This window comes from Acomys minous (genome assembly GCF_964271855.1).
Source record: "Acomys minous genome assembly, chromosome: 5".
Taxonomy (NCBI): Eukaryota; Metazoa; Chordata; class Mammalia; order Rodentia; family Muridae; genus Acomys; species Acomys minous.
This window is the reverse complement of record NC_140494.1, coordinates 102,213,925-102,230,941: the sequence shown is the minus strand read 5'-3', so window position 1 is coordinate 102,230,941 and position 17,017 is coordinate 102,213,925. Positions and strand designations below refer to the sequence as shown.

Here is a 17,017-nt window from a genome sequence, read left to right as displayed (position 1 = left end):
GCCTGTGCCACCAGGCTCAGTAGATGTCACAACTGATGAGGGACACTGCTCTTGGCCTTTCTTTAATCATTCTCCTGCTTTTCAGAATGAACACAGCACACACACCCCTTGGTGGCTTTCTGGCCTCTCTTTGGCCATCGTGATCTGTTAACCATCCCCGGAGTACTCTGTAGCTCAGATCTGACTCTTACTCTGATCTCCTCTCTGTCATGAGAATTCTAGCCTCTGCTTCCCTCCAAGCTTCAGGCAGGAGAGTGCCATCCCCTGGTCTCGTTGCCTCGGAGACTCATCGTTTCCATGGCTACCAAAGAGCTAGAGTCTATGATCAGTGCCTGCAGTCACACTCAGCTTCCTGGTGCCTCCTGGCTTCCTACACAGGCAGTAGGTCTCACTGGTGGTCAGAGGCGTCTGGCCTAGTGTGCTTTCCTCACGGAGCCTTTCAGTGCCTTTTCTTGCCACTTGCCACAGTCATTTTGGCTCTTCAGTCTTAATGGATCTGGTACATTACTTTCTCCAGACCCCAAGTGAATGCCTGTGCCTTCCCTGGAGTCCTTGACCCAGTGTTAATGCCATCATCTCTAGAGCCAATGAAGCCCCCTGATTCTGTGCCAAGACGCAGCCTCCTTGGCTGAGCATCCTCAGAATTCAGTCCCTTAGGTTCTCCCCACTCACCCCAAGCCAGTGTGCTAGCTCCTCTGAGATTATGGTCCCTTCCTCTCAGATCTTCACAACTCTGGCTAAGTCAGACTACACCTCAAGCCTGAGTCTTGCCATCAGGAGATGAGGTGGGAGCTTCTTTTAAGCCGGGTAATTTGCTGTCTTGTGGGAGAAATTCCTTTCTATTATGTTTGTGCACAGGGAGAAATTTAGCTGCTAGTGCAGTACAGTGGAATGTATCTGAGGGCCCAGAAGTTTTGAGAAGTCAAATGGAGTGAACATCTTTGGGGACATCTCCCCATTACGTATCTCCCGACTCGGCAATGATGATGCTTTCTGAGAAATATATTGCTGGCAATTTTGTTCTTATGCAGATGTCACAGAGTTCTTACACAAACTAAGATGACTACAACATAACTCAGTGGTGTAATCTTTTGCAACCACTGTTGTACATGTGGTTTGTTGTGAGCATAAATATTGTCATGTGGCACACGACTGTGTATATAAAGATATTTATATATAATTTTATGTATATACATAGGATATACATAAATATGTATCATAATGAATCATATACTATGCATATGTATATACATATGTAAATTATATATATATATTATGCCCTTGCCTATGTAGGCCCTGATGTTATGTAGTAGAGCTACTTGATGCAAGCACCTAATAGAATCTTGTCAGGCAACAGGAGTGTCTGGAGCAAAACCTTCCTAACAGGACATCTTGCGTCATCTCCCAGCTGCACCCATTGACCATTTCTTTCACAAAAAGGACATTGGAAACCTGAGCACAAAACAAACACTCTGTGCATAACAACTGTTCTACTTGCTTTTAGGGAAATTTGTTATTGCTGGTTTCTTTCCCTAGTGTCTTTCCTGTCCGTGAAGAAGCAGCATCAATCTGTGTCATGTCTGTAAAGCATGGGCGTCTTAGGTAACTGGCACCAGCCCACCCCAATTTCATCCATCCCCAGTCTAACTCCTGGCAGGGATCTTTATGTACCTCACACTTTCAACCAAATGAGTCTTGCCAGGAATAGACACTTTTGTTATTCACCCATCTGTGACCACCGAGTGTGCAACCAGAGCACGCTGCCCCCACAGACCAGCTTCCAGCCCAGCAAGCAAAGAGCCAGACCAGCCGCTTCCCAAGCTCCTGGTGCTCACTGGCCGCTGAAGCTGCTCTTGTTCATTCGTGCTACCATCTTATGAATCTGGGTCTGCTTTCATGACCTTTGTCCCAGCAGCAGTCCCACCTCAAGAAGAATAAAGAATTTAATGTGGGTCAAAAGGGCTGAGATAGAAACACCCTTGGGTGCATGAAAAAAAGGAAACTGAAGCAATTAGTATATGTCACCAGCAGAGTTTTAAAGACCCTGTTTTGCCTGTGGACACTTAGGTCTGATGAGACTGGACTAAAAAGTTTAATCAGGACCAGGCAAGGCCTATGCTGCTGTAGGTGAGTCTTGGGCTTGAATTTAATTCTATTATCACAGGCACCAAAAACCTATGTCTTTGTTACATAAACATGTGCCTTTTGGAAGAAAGGATCCATTCAGTGTCTGTAAGTGGGTCTATGGGGAGAATTCACATTACCAGTGAAAGAATAAATGCATTGTGCAATGCCTACACAATTATCACAGGTTTCTGGCTAAGGATGGGAAAACTTATGGTAAAAACCTGGTTCTCCTAACACTCTTGTCCTTTTAGCACAGCATATGCAAAGCTGGGTTATTTTGTTTCATCTTGCTTCTGATCCAGGCAACATTTCAGTGTCTGGCCAGAGAAAGACTTGGACATATTTAAAATTCCCATTGATTTGATTTACAAGAGAACCTTTCCTGCTGCATCCAAATTACTTCTCCTTTTTGTTTAATGAATTCCACTTTGAGGATCTTAATTTGGTGGTAACAACAGCAATTTTGCAGTCTTCTACGTGTTTAAATTTTTCTTTGAGATGTTTGTACATGAGGATTGGGTCTATATCGCTCTTACCTCTTCCCCCCTCCCCTCAGACTCCCCCTCCCAAATTCACAATCTCTTCTTTAATTATTATTCTTACATAGGTGTGTGCTTGGGTGTTCGTGGGTGCCTTACCTGCACATGCGCACTGTGTGTGTGTGTGTGTGTGTGTGTGTGTGTGTGCGCGCGCGCGCGCGCGCGCGCAACCTACTGAGTCCATTCGTCCAGAGCTAATCACTTGGGCTTGGATTTAGCTTACCAGAATCCTGCAAGCATCCAGCTGAACACAGTTTCCTTTTGTTTGAACGTCCTCCCTGGATGTTGTCATCAGGAGAAGCCTGTACTCTCTCCCTGTACAGACAGACCCTCAGGGGCATCAGTGGAAGTGTCGCAGGCATGGTTCCCCTTCCCTGGGAAATGCTACCGAGACTCTGTGTATGAATCAGAGACAGTAGGAATGAACCCTAGACACATTTGGAAAAGTTTCTTTAAATATTTTATACATACCTGTAAGAAGGGGGGAAAAAAAAAGCAGAGTAGAGCCTGTATGTGAAGAGATGAGAAAGGAAGAAAAGAAAGACAGAAAGAAGAGAGAAGAAAGAAACAGAGAAAGAAGGAAGAGGGAGAAGGAAGGAAGGAAAGAAGAGAGAAAAAGAGAAAGAGAGAAAGAAAACTTTAGTAGAAAGCCGACTTCACTTAACTGTGGGGGGGGGCCTTTTGTTGGGTTCACTCCCATGCTAATTCTGTAAGGCTAGACAGTTACCTTCTTTTGGGTACAAAGAGGGAAAGGGAGGGTTTCCTTTGTGTTTTTCAGTGCAGTGATTCTGATCAGAGAGCTCCCAGTACCTGACATTTCCATCTGAATCCACTTTTCTTTTTTTTTCCCCCCCTCTCTCTCTCTTTAAAGGAGGGGGGAGGTCTAGTTTTTCAGGAAAAGAGCCTCTCTACGCAATCCTGAAACCGATCTTCAGATTTACTTTTCCTTAATCAATAGAAAGCAACTCGATTGCAACTCAACTCTCCCCCCCAACCCCACCCCACCCCACCCCACCCCCCCGACTCTAGTGCAGGAGCAACTGAATTTTTGGTTTTAAGAGTATGGGATTCGGACGTCATTTCAGGAATCAGAAATAATTGGCAGCAAGACGAGGAGAACCGACGTGAAGTCTCGTACCTAAATTTTCCAGACTCAACCAAGATTTGACTTAATACTCCACCCAATCCCTCCAGTCTCGACAGAACAGGTCAGTGGCTCTTTTCATAAATATAAATATCTAAATGATCCCTCTTCACTCCTGCTCTCCACCCTGGTCCCCCAAAGGCCTTACCCCCCGAAGCTTGCACGGCACCTGCCTCTGCTAAAGCTGTGTGTGATACCTGCTTCTGAAGCCCTCTGCCGTCTGCAGGAAAGCTGCCCAGCATTTCTACTATGTGCTTGAGACTTCAATGTGCACGCTTGACAACTGAGGCTTTGCCGTGAGACTCTCACAGTATAGAGCCACTGCTTTTTTTTTTTTCCCCCTAAAAGCTTGGCGGAAAGATTCTGATAAGTTCGAATGATAAAGAGGAGGTGTTTATCTTTAAGAATGCTGCTGGGAGCAGGTTTCCTGGTCTGCACTTTGGTTCTCAAGCAGGTGCATGTTGAACTTGGAGCTTGCATGTGTGCTTTCATATCAGCTTTTTGGAGCAGCGCAGACCATCCACGCTCCTAACAGAGGGTAAAGCCGCCCGCGCTCAACTGATTGTAAATTAACATGCAAACGAGTTCGGTTTTGTGCTGTTTCTTCTTTTAATTAACTTCCTGGAACGAACGAGAGTTGCTCGCGTGTGGGGGTTCTATTCCCGTTGTATTTCTAAGGAGTCACTCTGGTGTGCTGCTTTTTAATCACCAAAGTAGCATAGATCATCCATTTCACTGTGGAACGTCAGTGGACAGTCTTGGGCCACCCGTGAGTCTGGGCAGTAAAATGAGGGATTGGCTCCTTGTCGTCGCTGAGAAGGGGATGACATACTCCGCGTTCTCCTACCTGGAGAAACACGTGGTATTTTAACCAGCATTTCCAGGATTCTGATTGGAAAGGCCCTGTGAAAATTAGGAGAGTTGGGTCTTACAGAAGTTAGACTCCCAGAGACCCAGACTGAGACCTGCATTTCTGGAGCTGGGTGCTGTTTTCCGTTATCTGTTGAGGAGTAGACACCGTTCCCTTGCTCATTGCATTACTCCAGTCTAACTCACCAACGATCTATACTTCTAGGCAGCCTTCGTGTGGGGGGGATCTACTTTGTTCCCCAGGCGTTGAACTCAGAGGACCTGTGAGCCTTCTGGGAATTAACAACAACTCTAACCCATGGGTGTTGGGATGTGAATTTGTTCTGTGATGGTTGTGGTGTGTCTCGGGATTTGCCACCAAACACACCTGGTGTTCTATTTACTCTGGCAAGCAGGGGATTTTTTTTTCCTTTTTCTTTTTAAAATTCCAGGATGAATTATTCATCATTACTTAGAATTTGGGTCTCTTTCATCTTCGCACTTGTACAGCACCAAGGTGAGTACGACAGAATCTCATGAAGCTCTTGATCAGCATGCTCTTGAATTTATAAAGAGGCACTTTTGTTGGCACCATAATTGCAAGGGCAGGTGTACATGTGTCTGCAGATACAACAAGAAAAAAAAAAGTAAATTAAATTCTGTTGTCAAGGGTAAAACTGCATTAACTTTCAATGATGCTCACTTTTTCTTATTTAACTTTGAATACAATTTGTATATATCAATGAAGGCCTTTAAAATAACATAGACTAATTCTAGGGCAAGTACTTGCAGGAGATGAGGGTGCCCGCCCCCTCCGTCATCATCAATCCCCGTTTAGCCATTTAACAAATGTTGGAGACTTTAAGGAGTGATCTTATTTTAACTCAAAGGTAGGAAGTTGCCGCAGTAGACTTGGTGTTGATGTCTCGTGTCTCACGGACCTATGGCATCAAGCAGCAATTTAAAGGTGCAAATAAAATAAGTGAATTAACTCCCTCATCCCTCATGATCCCTTCTCTTCTCTTTATATCTCTCTTAAGTTGGTGAAGGACCATGTGTACATCTTCCTATCACTGTTCATGGGTTTTTAGATTAGAAACACAGGCAATGAATGCAAGTCTTGATCTCTTTGGACTAATTTTCCAAAGTGCCTTTATTTTCTTTGTTAAGTTCAACTGCTGCATGGTCCCAGGTCTTAGAGGAAACTTTTTTTTTTTTTTTAACATCAGGCCCATTGCCCTAGAATTGGGTGAATCAATAGTTGTAGGATGTAACCCATAGTAACAGGAGGATGATTTCCCTACAGTAATCCCAGTGGCTCCATCTCCTACCTCTTCTCCAAGGAAGTGTAATTTTCTTTGGTGAAAGAGAAAAAAAAATCCTGGAAATATAACTGTATTTATTGTGTTATTCCCAGTCTAGAGACAGCATGGGTAAGGATAGTGTTTCTGTGCTAACTCTGACACTATCTATTGGCCTTGCTGCCAATAGTTCTGTTTTCAATAGTAATAGGCTCTGAGATGAAAATCACTGTTGTTTACGCCTGCTCCTTTTTGTTAAGTGCCCTATTTTATTCAACAAATCTTCATTGAGGTTGTACAGTATTAGATGTACTTATCTGTAATATTCTTAAGGAGGAAAACTTTTAACTGTTATTTCTGGTCAGAAATCACAGACTAAGGGAAGGATCTTGGAACAGAGAGAGAAGTTGGGTCTGCGTTGTCAGTGTTTTCTGTGTCCTTAAAAAGGGGGTTTTGGCTGTCCCTTCTCCAGAGAGATTGCCCAATACTGTACAAAATACCAATTAAATTTTGCATGGAAATGATTACTATGCCATGTGAACTGGAACCCTTTTCCATACTGGGCATGACTCCCAAAAAAAAGCTCCCCACGAAGGACAAACCTGCAGTTGGACTATATATGCGCTAGTAATTCAAGATGGTCTATCACCTTCAAATTTAATAAGTACCTACCTAGTTTTAATGCCGTAGTAAGAATGGCAAATAATGTTTTGGAGTTTTCAGTCTTCTAGAAATGTGTACTTTGTTACTATAATGGCTTGAAGATGAAATCAGCTTCCCAGAAACTTCTGAGATGTGGGAACAATGTGCGAATGCTAATGCATGGACCAGTTCCCCTGCTCTTGGGGATGCTGTCCCCAGACAGAGATCGAACCTTTGTCTAGGCGGACCTGCACCAACTCCCCACTCCAGAACTAGGGAGCTGCAGCTTTGCCTGGCCTTCCAGCTGCTCTCTGTCTGCTCTGCAAGCTCTTTTTAGGGGCTGTTGTCTGCTCACTAAAAGGCTCCCCAAGGGGTAGAGTTGGCCTGGACCAGTTCCTCTCCATCTTTTCAGCTGCATCAGTGCAAAGCAAGGACTTTCCCAAAGAGAGAGAGAGAGAGAGAGAGAGGACTGACTTGAGACTGGGCATAGGCCTCTGAAGGGCCGTGGCCTTGGCCCAAAATAGATCGCTGCCCCACGTCCACTCCCAAAAAACTAAAGATAAACGTTCAAAGGAAGAAAACAGTTCTGTTGTCTAACTTTCATTTGAAAGAAGAAAGAGCAGAGGCAGAGGAAAGTGACACCAGACGTGACATGTAGATTATTTCAGAGATGCAGTTGTCCTGGGTCCTTAGTAGCACAGGCCCTGGGGACATTATCTTATTTTTCTCACCAGTCTGACCACTCCTTAGAAGAGTTTATATGGGAAATTCCAGCACTCTACACACCCCAGCCCTCCTCTCAGCGCACGCGAGTGCCCTCCTCTCAGCGCACGCGCACGCGCGCGCGCGCACACACACACACACACACACACACACACACACACACACACTTTCCTCTGCTGGATGATCCCATGTCTGCTTTTTGTGAATAGAGCTGGCCAGGGCTCCTTGGGCCAGTCTCAGTCAAGGTCACTAACAGGCAGTTACTACCAACCCTTTCCTCCTCCCTTTGTGCTGCTTCCAATTATTATTTCTCTTGGGCTCTGATGTCTTCTGCTGTGTGGCAGGAAGGAAAGGCATCTTAGCAAAGGCTGCCACTATGGCCCTAGTAAGTAGTAGAATTCTTAGATCAGGAGGGTCTATGGCTACACCCACGTTTCTCTGCATCTGGTCATCTTCTCATGAGGAGAGCCCTCCTCAGGCACACCAGATGTAAAGGCCAGCTCCGTACCCATGGTGCCCATGGTGGTAGGACCTCCCTTCCCACACCGTCACCACTGGTCTCTCCGATGCATGGACACACAGGAAGAAAGCACATAGGCCTCTGTCTTAATTGGAGACTGTGTCCCTTTTGTCCTCTCCTTTCCCAGAGGCTAGAAGATCATCCCATGCTTATAGCATAAACTCAGAGTGGAAAGGCCGTCTACCTTGCCTTTGGCTTGTAAACCATGCTCAGACAAGCTGGCTGTAGTGGGTGGGAAGGAAGTAGCTTGCCAAACGGAGGAGGCACACAGGCTGCCATCTAATCTGCCTAACCACCATCTCTCTTGACAGCTCAGCCCAGGGAGCTCATGTATCCATTTTGGCAGAATGACACCAAAACCCCTAAAGTAGACGATGGAAGCTCATCTGAGATTAAGTTGGCCATCCCCGTTTTCTTCTTTGGTGTTCCTTACCGCACCGTCTATGTAAGTGCAGCGGCAGCCCTGGGGCTTCTCTCCCTTTTGTTTGTCATTAAGGAAAGCACTTTAAAAACCCTCTCCCAGGGCCCTGAGGATTGGGGATTTATTGGCGGCCAAAGCGACAAGTTCTGAGATTTCATGAGCTGATGGGTTTTATGATTAAGAAAGTCAAAGGTATATTTAATGGCTAATGTTCATAGTGGAGGAGTATACAGGGCAATAAATTGCCTTTGTGGGTGATTAAACACAGAAGTGAAGCAGAGACCCAATACCGTGCACATTATTTCTGCTACTCAACAAGATTAAAAAAAAAAAAAGATACAGTGAACCACTATAGGAGCAATATCATTTTTTGCTCCCTTCTGGGGGGTGTGAAAAGTTTAGACATCTGCTCTGCTCGGGCTTCCGACCAATTTGAAGCCGAGCTGGAGCATGAGAGATGGATAATCAAAGACTGTATAAAAGTTGTTGGCAGAATTGGCCAGCCTTCTGAGGTCTGTAGCTAGGCCAGAGGGTCCGTCTTTAAGGAGTTCCATTGGCCAGAGATGAGTGGGCGGAGCTCTCCCAGCCACCTGCACTGCAATTCCGCTGTTTGAGGCTGCTGCTGGGGAAATTGCCTTTGGAGCAGCTGAAGCTGCTATCTCTGCCCTCACCGACTGAGGGAGACACAGGCAGATTCTGCCACCTCTCACCCTAGGTCTGTGCTCTGCCCCTCGAGGAACAAACAAATGAAATTTGGACCATTTCCATCCCTGCCACGGAGACTGCTGCTTTGGCGGTTTCTGGTGTAGAGCTAGAAAACCACTCCCTTTCCCACCACTCTCCCTAAGGGCTCTTGGAACACTGGCAGCCTTGTCTTCCATGCCACCTTCCACCCCAGCTGACTCAGGAACGAGAGGTAGGGGGTGCGAGAGGAGCCTACTAAGCTACCATAATGAGCTCTCCAGGTAATCCTGGGGCCCACAAAAGTCTGAGAGCCACTGAGCTCAACCATGTAATCAAAACACAGCTTCCTCCACAGGTGAGCCTGTGTGTGTTAATTATCCCCGTTTCTCCCTAGCAAAGACATGGCTCTGGCATCCTTGCATGTTTCTTATGCTCTCCTCACAACAGGGGCCCTCCCGGGCTGTGTGGGAGGGAGCTGATGGTGACTTCTGAAATGTGTTGTTCTGCTTTTGGAGATGGGGGGGGGGAGGGGCGGAGGGGAGGCTGGGTTCGTGGCCTCTCTGGCCTCTAGAGCATCTGTTTCATTCAGTTTCTATCTTCCAATTGCACAGTGTGACACCGAGGCTTCAAAATTCATGGTCTTGCAGGACAGACCATAGTTCAGGGCAGAGTCATTTGAGTGTAAACTGTACCCCCAAACTCCCAGAGTTTTGAATAGTGCAGTCCCTCCTCCATTATTTGCAAGCCTCTGGGTGGCTCTTTGTTCCTTGAAGTCAACAGGTTCCCAACATGCTTCTGCTCGGGCCATCTCACATCCCGAACCTCACAGGCTTCCTTCTAACACAAGCTGAGGTACTGTCAGGTCAGCCGCAAAGCCCTCCCTGTAGGAACTGTCCACCCTGTTTCTAGTTGGTAGGAATCTAGCAAACAGTTTGATACAGATTTTTTTTTCTCTGCCCAGGTGTTTCTGGCCCCGAAGTCACACGAGCCACCCGATTAAGCCACTTTCTCTCAGACACAGGATTGATTTCGGGTCCCTAGTAAACTGAGGGAACATACTGCAGTAAGGTTTTTGTCCTTTCCTTCATTTGCTGAGCCATTTACAGGTCATGAAGAAGTCACCATGGAGTAGTCAATTACGTACACAACGTGATATACTCACATCTCAATTTTTAAGCAGAGATGGTACAAAGGCGCTCTCAAGTGACAAGAGCTAGACAGAAACTGGACATCTTTGGGTCTTAACCTTGCTCTTTTTCTGAGTGAGAAAGTAGTAATGATATCAAGAGAAGCTTTTTATTTTTTTAACTGTCTTACCCAGAGCACCCTGAGATCTGAGTTCAGCAAAGGAGTGTTTGGTTCATCTTTCTCCGCCTCCTTTTTCACTCTACAGTAAGACTCAAACAATAGCATGGAGCTCTTCAATTATTAAGTCGAACTGTTCTTTCATGTTTGTTTGTTTTCCTCTGTCTATTTTGCATCTGTGACTCTCAACAAATTTGTCTTCTTTTTCTTCCATTATCTCCAGGTTGGCCTAATAATCTCAATCTCTCTCTCTCTCTCTCTCTCTCTCTCTCTCTCTCTCTCTCTCTGTCTCACACACACACACACACACACACACACACAGACACAGACTCTACAACCCAGGAGCATTTCATAAATGCAAATAGAAATAGGACAGAGAACATGAAAATAGGCTGATTATTAATAAGGAATGACAGTGATTACAAATTGAAAGTGAAAGAAAACCAATGACTGTATCTGCGAATAAACAAACCTCCTCCTATAAGGAATGGGAGCTGGTGTTTAGGGCTACAAAGTCAGCAATTTAAATGCCCTTTTCCTTCACGTGATTGGCTGTGTGTCTGTCCTGGATTGTGACTCTGAAGTTTCTCTGTTTTCAGGTCCACTATGCAAAACTTCTCTTATTTTGTAGGTCAATAACAATGGTGTTGTTTCCTTCAACGTGCTAGTGAGCCAGTTTACGCCGGAGTCCTTTCCCCTGACGGATGGGAGGGCCTTCATTGCTCCATTTTGGGCAGATGTGCACAATGGAATCCGGGGTGAGATCTATTACAGAGAGACCATGGACCCTGCCATCTTGAGGAGAGCCACCAAGGACATCAGGAAGTACTTCAAAGACATGACAACCTTCTCTGCCACTTGGGTTTTCATTGTGACCTGGGAGGAAGTCACGTTTTACGGAGGCAGCAGCACCACACCTGTAATCACCCAGCTTTCCCGCTTTCTGCCGTGTCTGTCTCTGGCATCTTGTCCATCCACTCTCACTACTGAGCAGGAATCTAATTGGTAGAGTGGAGGAATGTCAGTTCGCTTGAGTTAAACTAATGGGTCTTGCCACCCACTTTGCAGGAAACAGAGGGAAATATCAGCATGAACCAGGCCAGTCAGCTGAAATATTTCAGATGTGTCACTCTGGTCACAATTCATTACCAATGTCTGAAAGAAGTCTCTCGACAGTATTCTCGGAGTAGGTGGCATTCCCTTCTGTGACAGAGGGATCAACGCATAGAGACTTGTTCCAGGCCGTGTGATTAGGGATCTTGTGGGAGGCCCAAAGGTCTTTTTCTCTTGCCAGGGCACAAATGTTTCTCACCATCCATAATTTCTTCCCCTCTCCCCTCCATAAAATCTGGTAGCGAGAGAAAAGCAGGGTGCTGGATTGAGGAACAAACTGCCTGGTTCATTTTATTATGTTATTACTTCTTTTTTTTTTTTTATTGTGACTAGGGCTGAAATGATTCATATTTGATGTTAATTAGAGTGGGCAGTTAAAGTAATTCCTGAGTAAAGTTTCAACATCTGCTCTGAAATCCCAAATGAGCCGTCAAATAAAAGTCAAATAAAAAAAGATTATCTCTGGTAATATCATAGAGGTAATCAACTTTTTGCCTAAAGGGACAAAACCCCAGTTTCCATGAATGCATTCAGCTTGTTTGGATGACTACTGTAGTGGAGATTTTTGAAATTGCAATCACATGCATCTTCAACTGAAGTTTCCTAGTAAGCAAAGACACTTAAAGGATCCACTCTCTCCTTGCTTAGGGTTATTTCTAATCCCATCTGTTTTCCTGGCAATGAGCTGACTGTTTACGGGTGGAAACGAAACTCCTGTGTAGCAGAGAGAGGTTAAAAAGTGCTGGTCTTGCACGCCATAGCTGGGATGCCATGACTGTGTGTTTCAGCATTGTCTGTCTAGAGCAGCTCAAAGCACTTTATTGCTAAGAGGTCCTGCAGAAAAGAAAGACACATGTTTAAGCAGCAGATGCATTGGCTAGAAATAACCTCAAAGAAACATACGTTTCACTCTGTCACGTTATGGATCACTAAAGCCTCCTCGGGTGATGTTTTATGTCCTTTAAGCCTCATATCTTACAGCGTGAGGATGCCGGGTGGCAGCAATCAATAAATTTTAGTGCCAGTGAAGGGGTAGGGGAGAGAAGAAATGACCATCAAATGCTGACCACCATCCCCCACCCCCACACACAAAAACCTCTACGGGCTGTAAAAATTTCAAGATAATTTAGGTACTTTCTGCTTTGTAGTTTGTAGTGAGTTTCTAAAGCAGGTGAGATCTCTCTCTGTGAGGATGAGTGATGAAACCTTGAAGGGCTTTGAGCTCCTGGAGGGGGAAAGATGATGGGTTCTGTAGAACAGCAAAGTGTTCATCTATCCCTGCCTTTGAAGCGGGCCCACCTATTCTACCCCAGACCACCAATCACCAGGTCCACTAAGCATGCCTCTAGAGGGATCTTAAGAAAAGAAAGTGTCATGGAAGCCCAAGTAGAGAGGAAGTGGATGTGTTTAAGGAGAACCAGTGTTTACCGAACTTTTAACTATGTGCCTTGGAGCCAGCTATTATTTCCTAATCCCCACAAAATGTCCCCAAGTGCTGTGTTCCAAGGTAACAACAATATGGGTTCAAGCCCCCTAAAAGTCAGGGCAAAGGCTCCACTGAACTCTATAGGCTGGCTCCTAAACTGTCTTCAGCTGCTTCCTCCAGGCAGTGTCATAAGAAGCTCTCTGAATTCCTTAAAAAAAAAAAAAAAGTACGGTTGTGGAAAAACAGATCTAAAAAGGTCTTAAAAGGAGTATTAGGAAACTATATGTACATAGGGATGAGTGTGTAAGCAGGAGCAGGTGAGGGCTGAGTGTGTGTGTGTGTGTGTGTGTGAGATACAGTTCGCTTGGGCGTGACTGGTTGGTAAGAAGTGATGAAGTGATTTTGAAAGTTGCTCTCAAGATTTGCTTGAGCCAGAGGTATTTCCAACATAAGGTTGGTAGAAATTCGGTTCTGAAGGGGAACCCTCATATGAAAAGGGCCCAGCTTCAAGCCTTGTGTGACCTTGACTTTGCACCTATCCTTTGAATCTGGCCCCACTAGTGATCGTGTAGAAACCTTGAGTTTATTGATCATTCATCTCTGTGTCCCACTTTCCCCTTTTGTTGAACGGGCCCAGAGAGCGAAGCCATATACCTAGCCAACTCTATCATAAACGCCATCAGCTGTGGCAGGCACAGGGCCGGAGGAAAAGGCTCTGTTTCACACACACAAAAAAAGGGCTTTTCTTTACTAGCAAGGTGCTGCTCCCTGGGACTGTCTAGAATGGGTTTCCAAGATCCTCCACCCCAGTCTGATTACACAGGATAGGAATGTGGGTCTTCCTCCTCTCTTCTACAGAACGTTAACTGGGATGCTCTCAGACAGCTGGGGAAGAGTCTGGGGCAGAGAAGGGGCATAGCCGCTGCTTTTAATCCTATGTTCATGTCCTGAAAACACAGGTCCAAGGGTGGGGATTGGGAAAGGGAACTAGTAACAGCTGAGGCTGGCTGCAGTTTGTATCTGAGAGCCATCTACAAGGGTTTCTATAACAGCTCTGTCCTCTTAAAAAGGTTAAGATGAAGCCAGCACGGAGTGACCGAGCCCTGAGAGGTGGCCTGCGTGCTCTGTCTGGCTGCAGTCCCAGCAGTCCACAACCCTGTCGCGCGGCTGGATTGCCAGCAGCTCATTTCACTTAGTCCTTAGTTGCTTAGCTCTAAATGGAATGAACCCAAACCATTGCCCATCTTAGTTTCGGTCTGAGTTACAGCTCAGCACCGAGGACTTTACAGACACAAAGTAATGCATAAATGCTCAATTAGAGGAACAAGTTCTTTCCAGAAAGTGCTTCTTAAAAACCACTTCCCTAACTTTCATCTTAAAGGGGGGAGGGGAAGGGGGGAGACATCTCGTGCAGACTATAGTGACGTTTTCCAGGAACAGAGAGGGCCAGCTCCAGAGGACAGCTTTAATGGAGCTTCCTGTTCACTGTGCCCCCTCCGCCCTCCCCCCTCCCCCGCATCCACCCCGCCCCTTCCCTGCCCTGCCCTGCCCTGCCTACTCTGCTGTGCTCAGGTCCCTGGCCTGACTCTTTCCTATAGTTTATTCTCATGCTGCCATCTATAGGTGCTCTCGGGTCATCGCATGCTCAGATGGAGCCCGGGAATCTTATGTTTTGGTCCAGGAGAGATGGAGGAGGTAGGGGCCCTGAGTCAGACTCCAGCTTTATCTCAGGCAATTTCTCATTTGGATGCACAGCCCTACACATCTTGCTTTTTTGCACTGGAGGAGAGAACAAATTTTGAGAGGAGGCACAGCGTGAGGGCTAGGCTGCCGTGCAGTTCGGAGCTGTTTGGTGGTTGGGGGGTACATAGCAGTTGTTGCGGGGGTGGGGGTGGGGGTGGGGGACAGGTGAGGGAAGCCACCACTGGGGTGATGAGCTCCTACGAACACGAGTCATGAGCTCTCTCTGCACATTTTGCAGGTGAACACTTTCCAGGCCGTGCTAGTGTCTGATGGTTCCTACACTTTCACACTCTTTAATTACTATGAAATCAACTGGACCACTGGGACAGCGAGTGGTGGAGACCCTCTGACAGGCCTTGGAGGTGTGATGGCACAGGTAAGAGGTTCTCTGTATCTTCCTCTTGTAGATTTAAGTTGCTGCATCCCTTGCCTGCTTCGCTCAGCATTGTGGACAGAGCTCTATTTATAGCCCTGCCCTAGAAACACCAGTCTGATCTTGTAAGTGCACTGAGGGGGCTAGCCTTGTCCAACAATGATATCTTACTCTGGGTATGGGGTGAACTAGGCAGGCCTCTCACACCTTGAATGTGGCTTTATGGGGTCCAGGAAAAAAGTAATCTTTTCTTTCCAGGTGTGATGGAGCCTTAAAGTAAAGTAGTTGGGTCGGCTAACTAATTAGAGATGACTGCTCAAAAGTCCCCCCTCCGCTTCCATTTTTGTGCTCTAGGCGGGATTTAATGGTGGAAACCTCACAAATTTCTTCAGCCTTCCGGGTTCAAGAACCCCTGAGATTGTAAATATTCAAGAGACCACAAATGTCAACGTTCCAGGACGCTGGGCATTTAAAGTTGACGGGAAAGAAATTGACCCAGCCAATGGCTGCACCTCTAGAGGTAAAAAAAAAAAAAGCTTTCTCCTCTTTTCTCTGATGGGCATGTGTGGGTAGGGGGTGGAGGGGTCCCTTAGATTGACAGGCGAGCTTTCCAGCCATAGGGCAGACTCATTTCTGATGCCTTACTCTTTTGACATCTCTCAGCTGCGTGATGGAGATCAAGGTAATTTTAGCACACACATTCATCACCCTGGGAGCAACGCTACATGTGGTACACTTCCGAGCCCTTGCCTGTGGTGTGCAGGCAGCTACCAGTTTGGAATACCTCCAAAAGCAAAGCGGGGCCTTGAGTGATTTCTCAGCCAGATGGACAGAAGGGAGCCCTCCTGTCTCACGCTATTTTTGTTGTTGTTGTTGTTGTCGTCCATCGTTCCCCCTCCCCCACCCCCCTTTAAGATTCTCTCCTCATCTTTACTCTTGCTCTGCCATCTGCACTTTGTACATCCACAAGAGTGGGTGAACTGGAGTGTCGCCAAGTCCCTGTAATGGTAAATCAGCTGCTTCTAGTACCGGGAGAAAGAAAACGCAGCAGAGTTTCCGGGGGGTGTTTCTAAAATATTCTCAGAGGTAGAAAGACATGAAGGAATTTGGGGGAATCAAAGCCACCCTAGGTCCATCTGAAGGCTTCTCAGTGAGTTCCTTTTACATTGGCCTCCGTATGGGGTGTCTTTTCTCAAGTACCAAATCTCTTCAGATGTGTGTGAGCCCTGGAGTTCTCACAGGAGCATCCCCGGTGTATTGATTCCTGACTCCTATGCATTCAAAGGTATCCAGAAAACAGGATCTCTGTTAATATCTCTGCATGTATAAATAGAGGCTACAGCAACAAGAAGCAAAAAAACATTTGTCTGTTTAGGTTCACCCAGCCACCCAGCCATCTCCGCTACCCTCTCATCCATCCGCCTCTCCAGCCACTTGCCTAGTGACTCACCCATCGAACTGCCCGGGCTCCAGCTGCCCCATCTCCAGCTACCCTTCTAGTCACTAGTTTCCCTATCCACCCATGCCCCAATCATGTGTTATTCTTCCTACCAAGCCATCTATTCACACGCCTCCATCTGTCTACCCACTAATTCACCAAGCCGCCTGTCCACCCAGCTTATCTTTCGAAAGGACAACGTAAGAGACCCGTTGAGCCCCTGTTTCTCCTCAGATAGCAGAGCTTTTGGTAGGTATTATAATTGCTCATGATAGGGCTATGGTAGAAGAAATAGGCAGAGGGTCATGGTGACATAACACAGCGCATTTAATGCACACGGTACAGGGGGAAGTGTTGGACAGCGTGATTGGCGATCTGTAAGAACCTTTTGCATTGTAATAAGGAGATCTCTCCTCCTTGGGTAGGAAGCATGGTCTGTATATTATGCTGCCAGACATATCTCTTGACTCAGCTTCAATGTTCAATATAGAGAAAAGCCAGTTTCATCTGGTCTGAAGTCCCCATATCCTCTGTTCTTTCCCACTGATTGCCTAACCTTTGACTTTGCCCTAAGGCAAGGTCATATTTGAAGATGACCTGCCTGGGCATCTTTGCCTTGTGGACTCTGTGAAGTCCTGCATGCTGAAATAGCAAGGCAGTGCTATTCAA

At 46.2% G+C, this 17,017-nt stretch overlaps 1 protein-coding gene across 1 annotated transcript in view; it reads left to right on the top strand.

Moving 5' to 3' along the window:
• Window positions 1–709: 709 nt before the first annotated feature.
• Window positions 710–17,017, top strand: part of TECTA (tectorin alpha) — a 74,134-nt gene continuing 57,826 nt past the window's right edge. The window contains exons 1-7 of the mRNA XM_084783806.1: window positions 710–785; window positions 3,752–3,874; window positions 5,112–5,176; window positions 8,157–8,290; window positions 10,887–11,174; window positions 14,776–14,913; window positions 15,265–15,430. Of these exons, the coding sequence (XP_084639932.1) occupies window positions 5,113–5,176; window positions 8,157–8,290; window positions 10,887–11,174; window positions 14,776–14,913; window positions 15,265–15,430 (790 nt within the window). The 5' untranslated portion in view covers window positions 710–785; window positions 3,752–3,874; window position 5,112. The remainder of the gene's footprint in view (window positions 786–3,751; window positions 3,875–5,111; window positions 5,177–8,156; window positions 8,291–10,886; window positions 11,175–14,775; window positions 14,914–15,264; window positions 15,431–17,017) is intronic.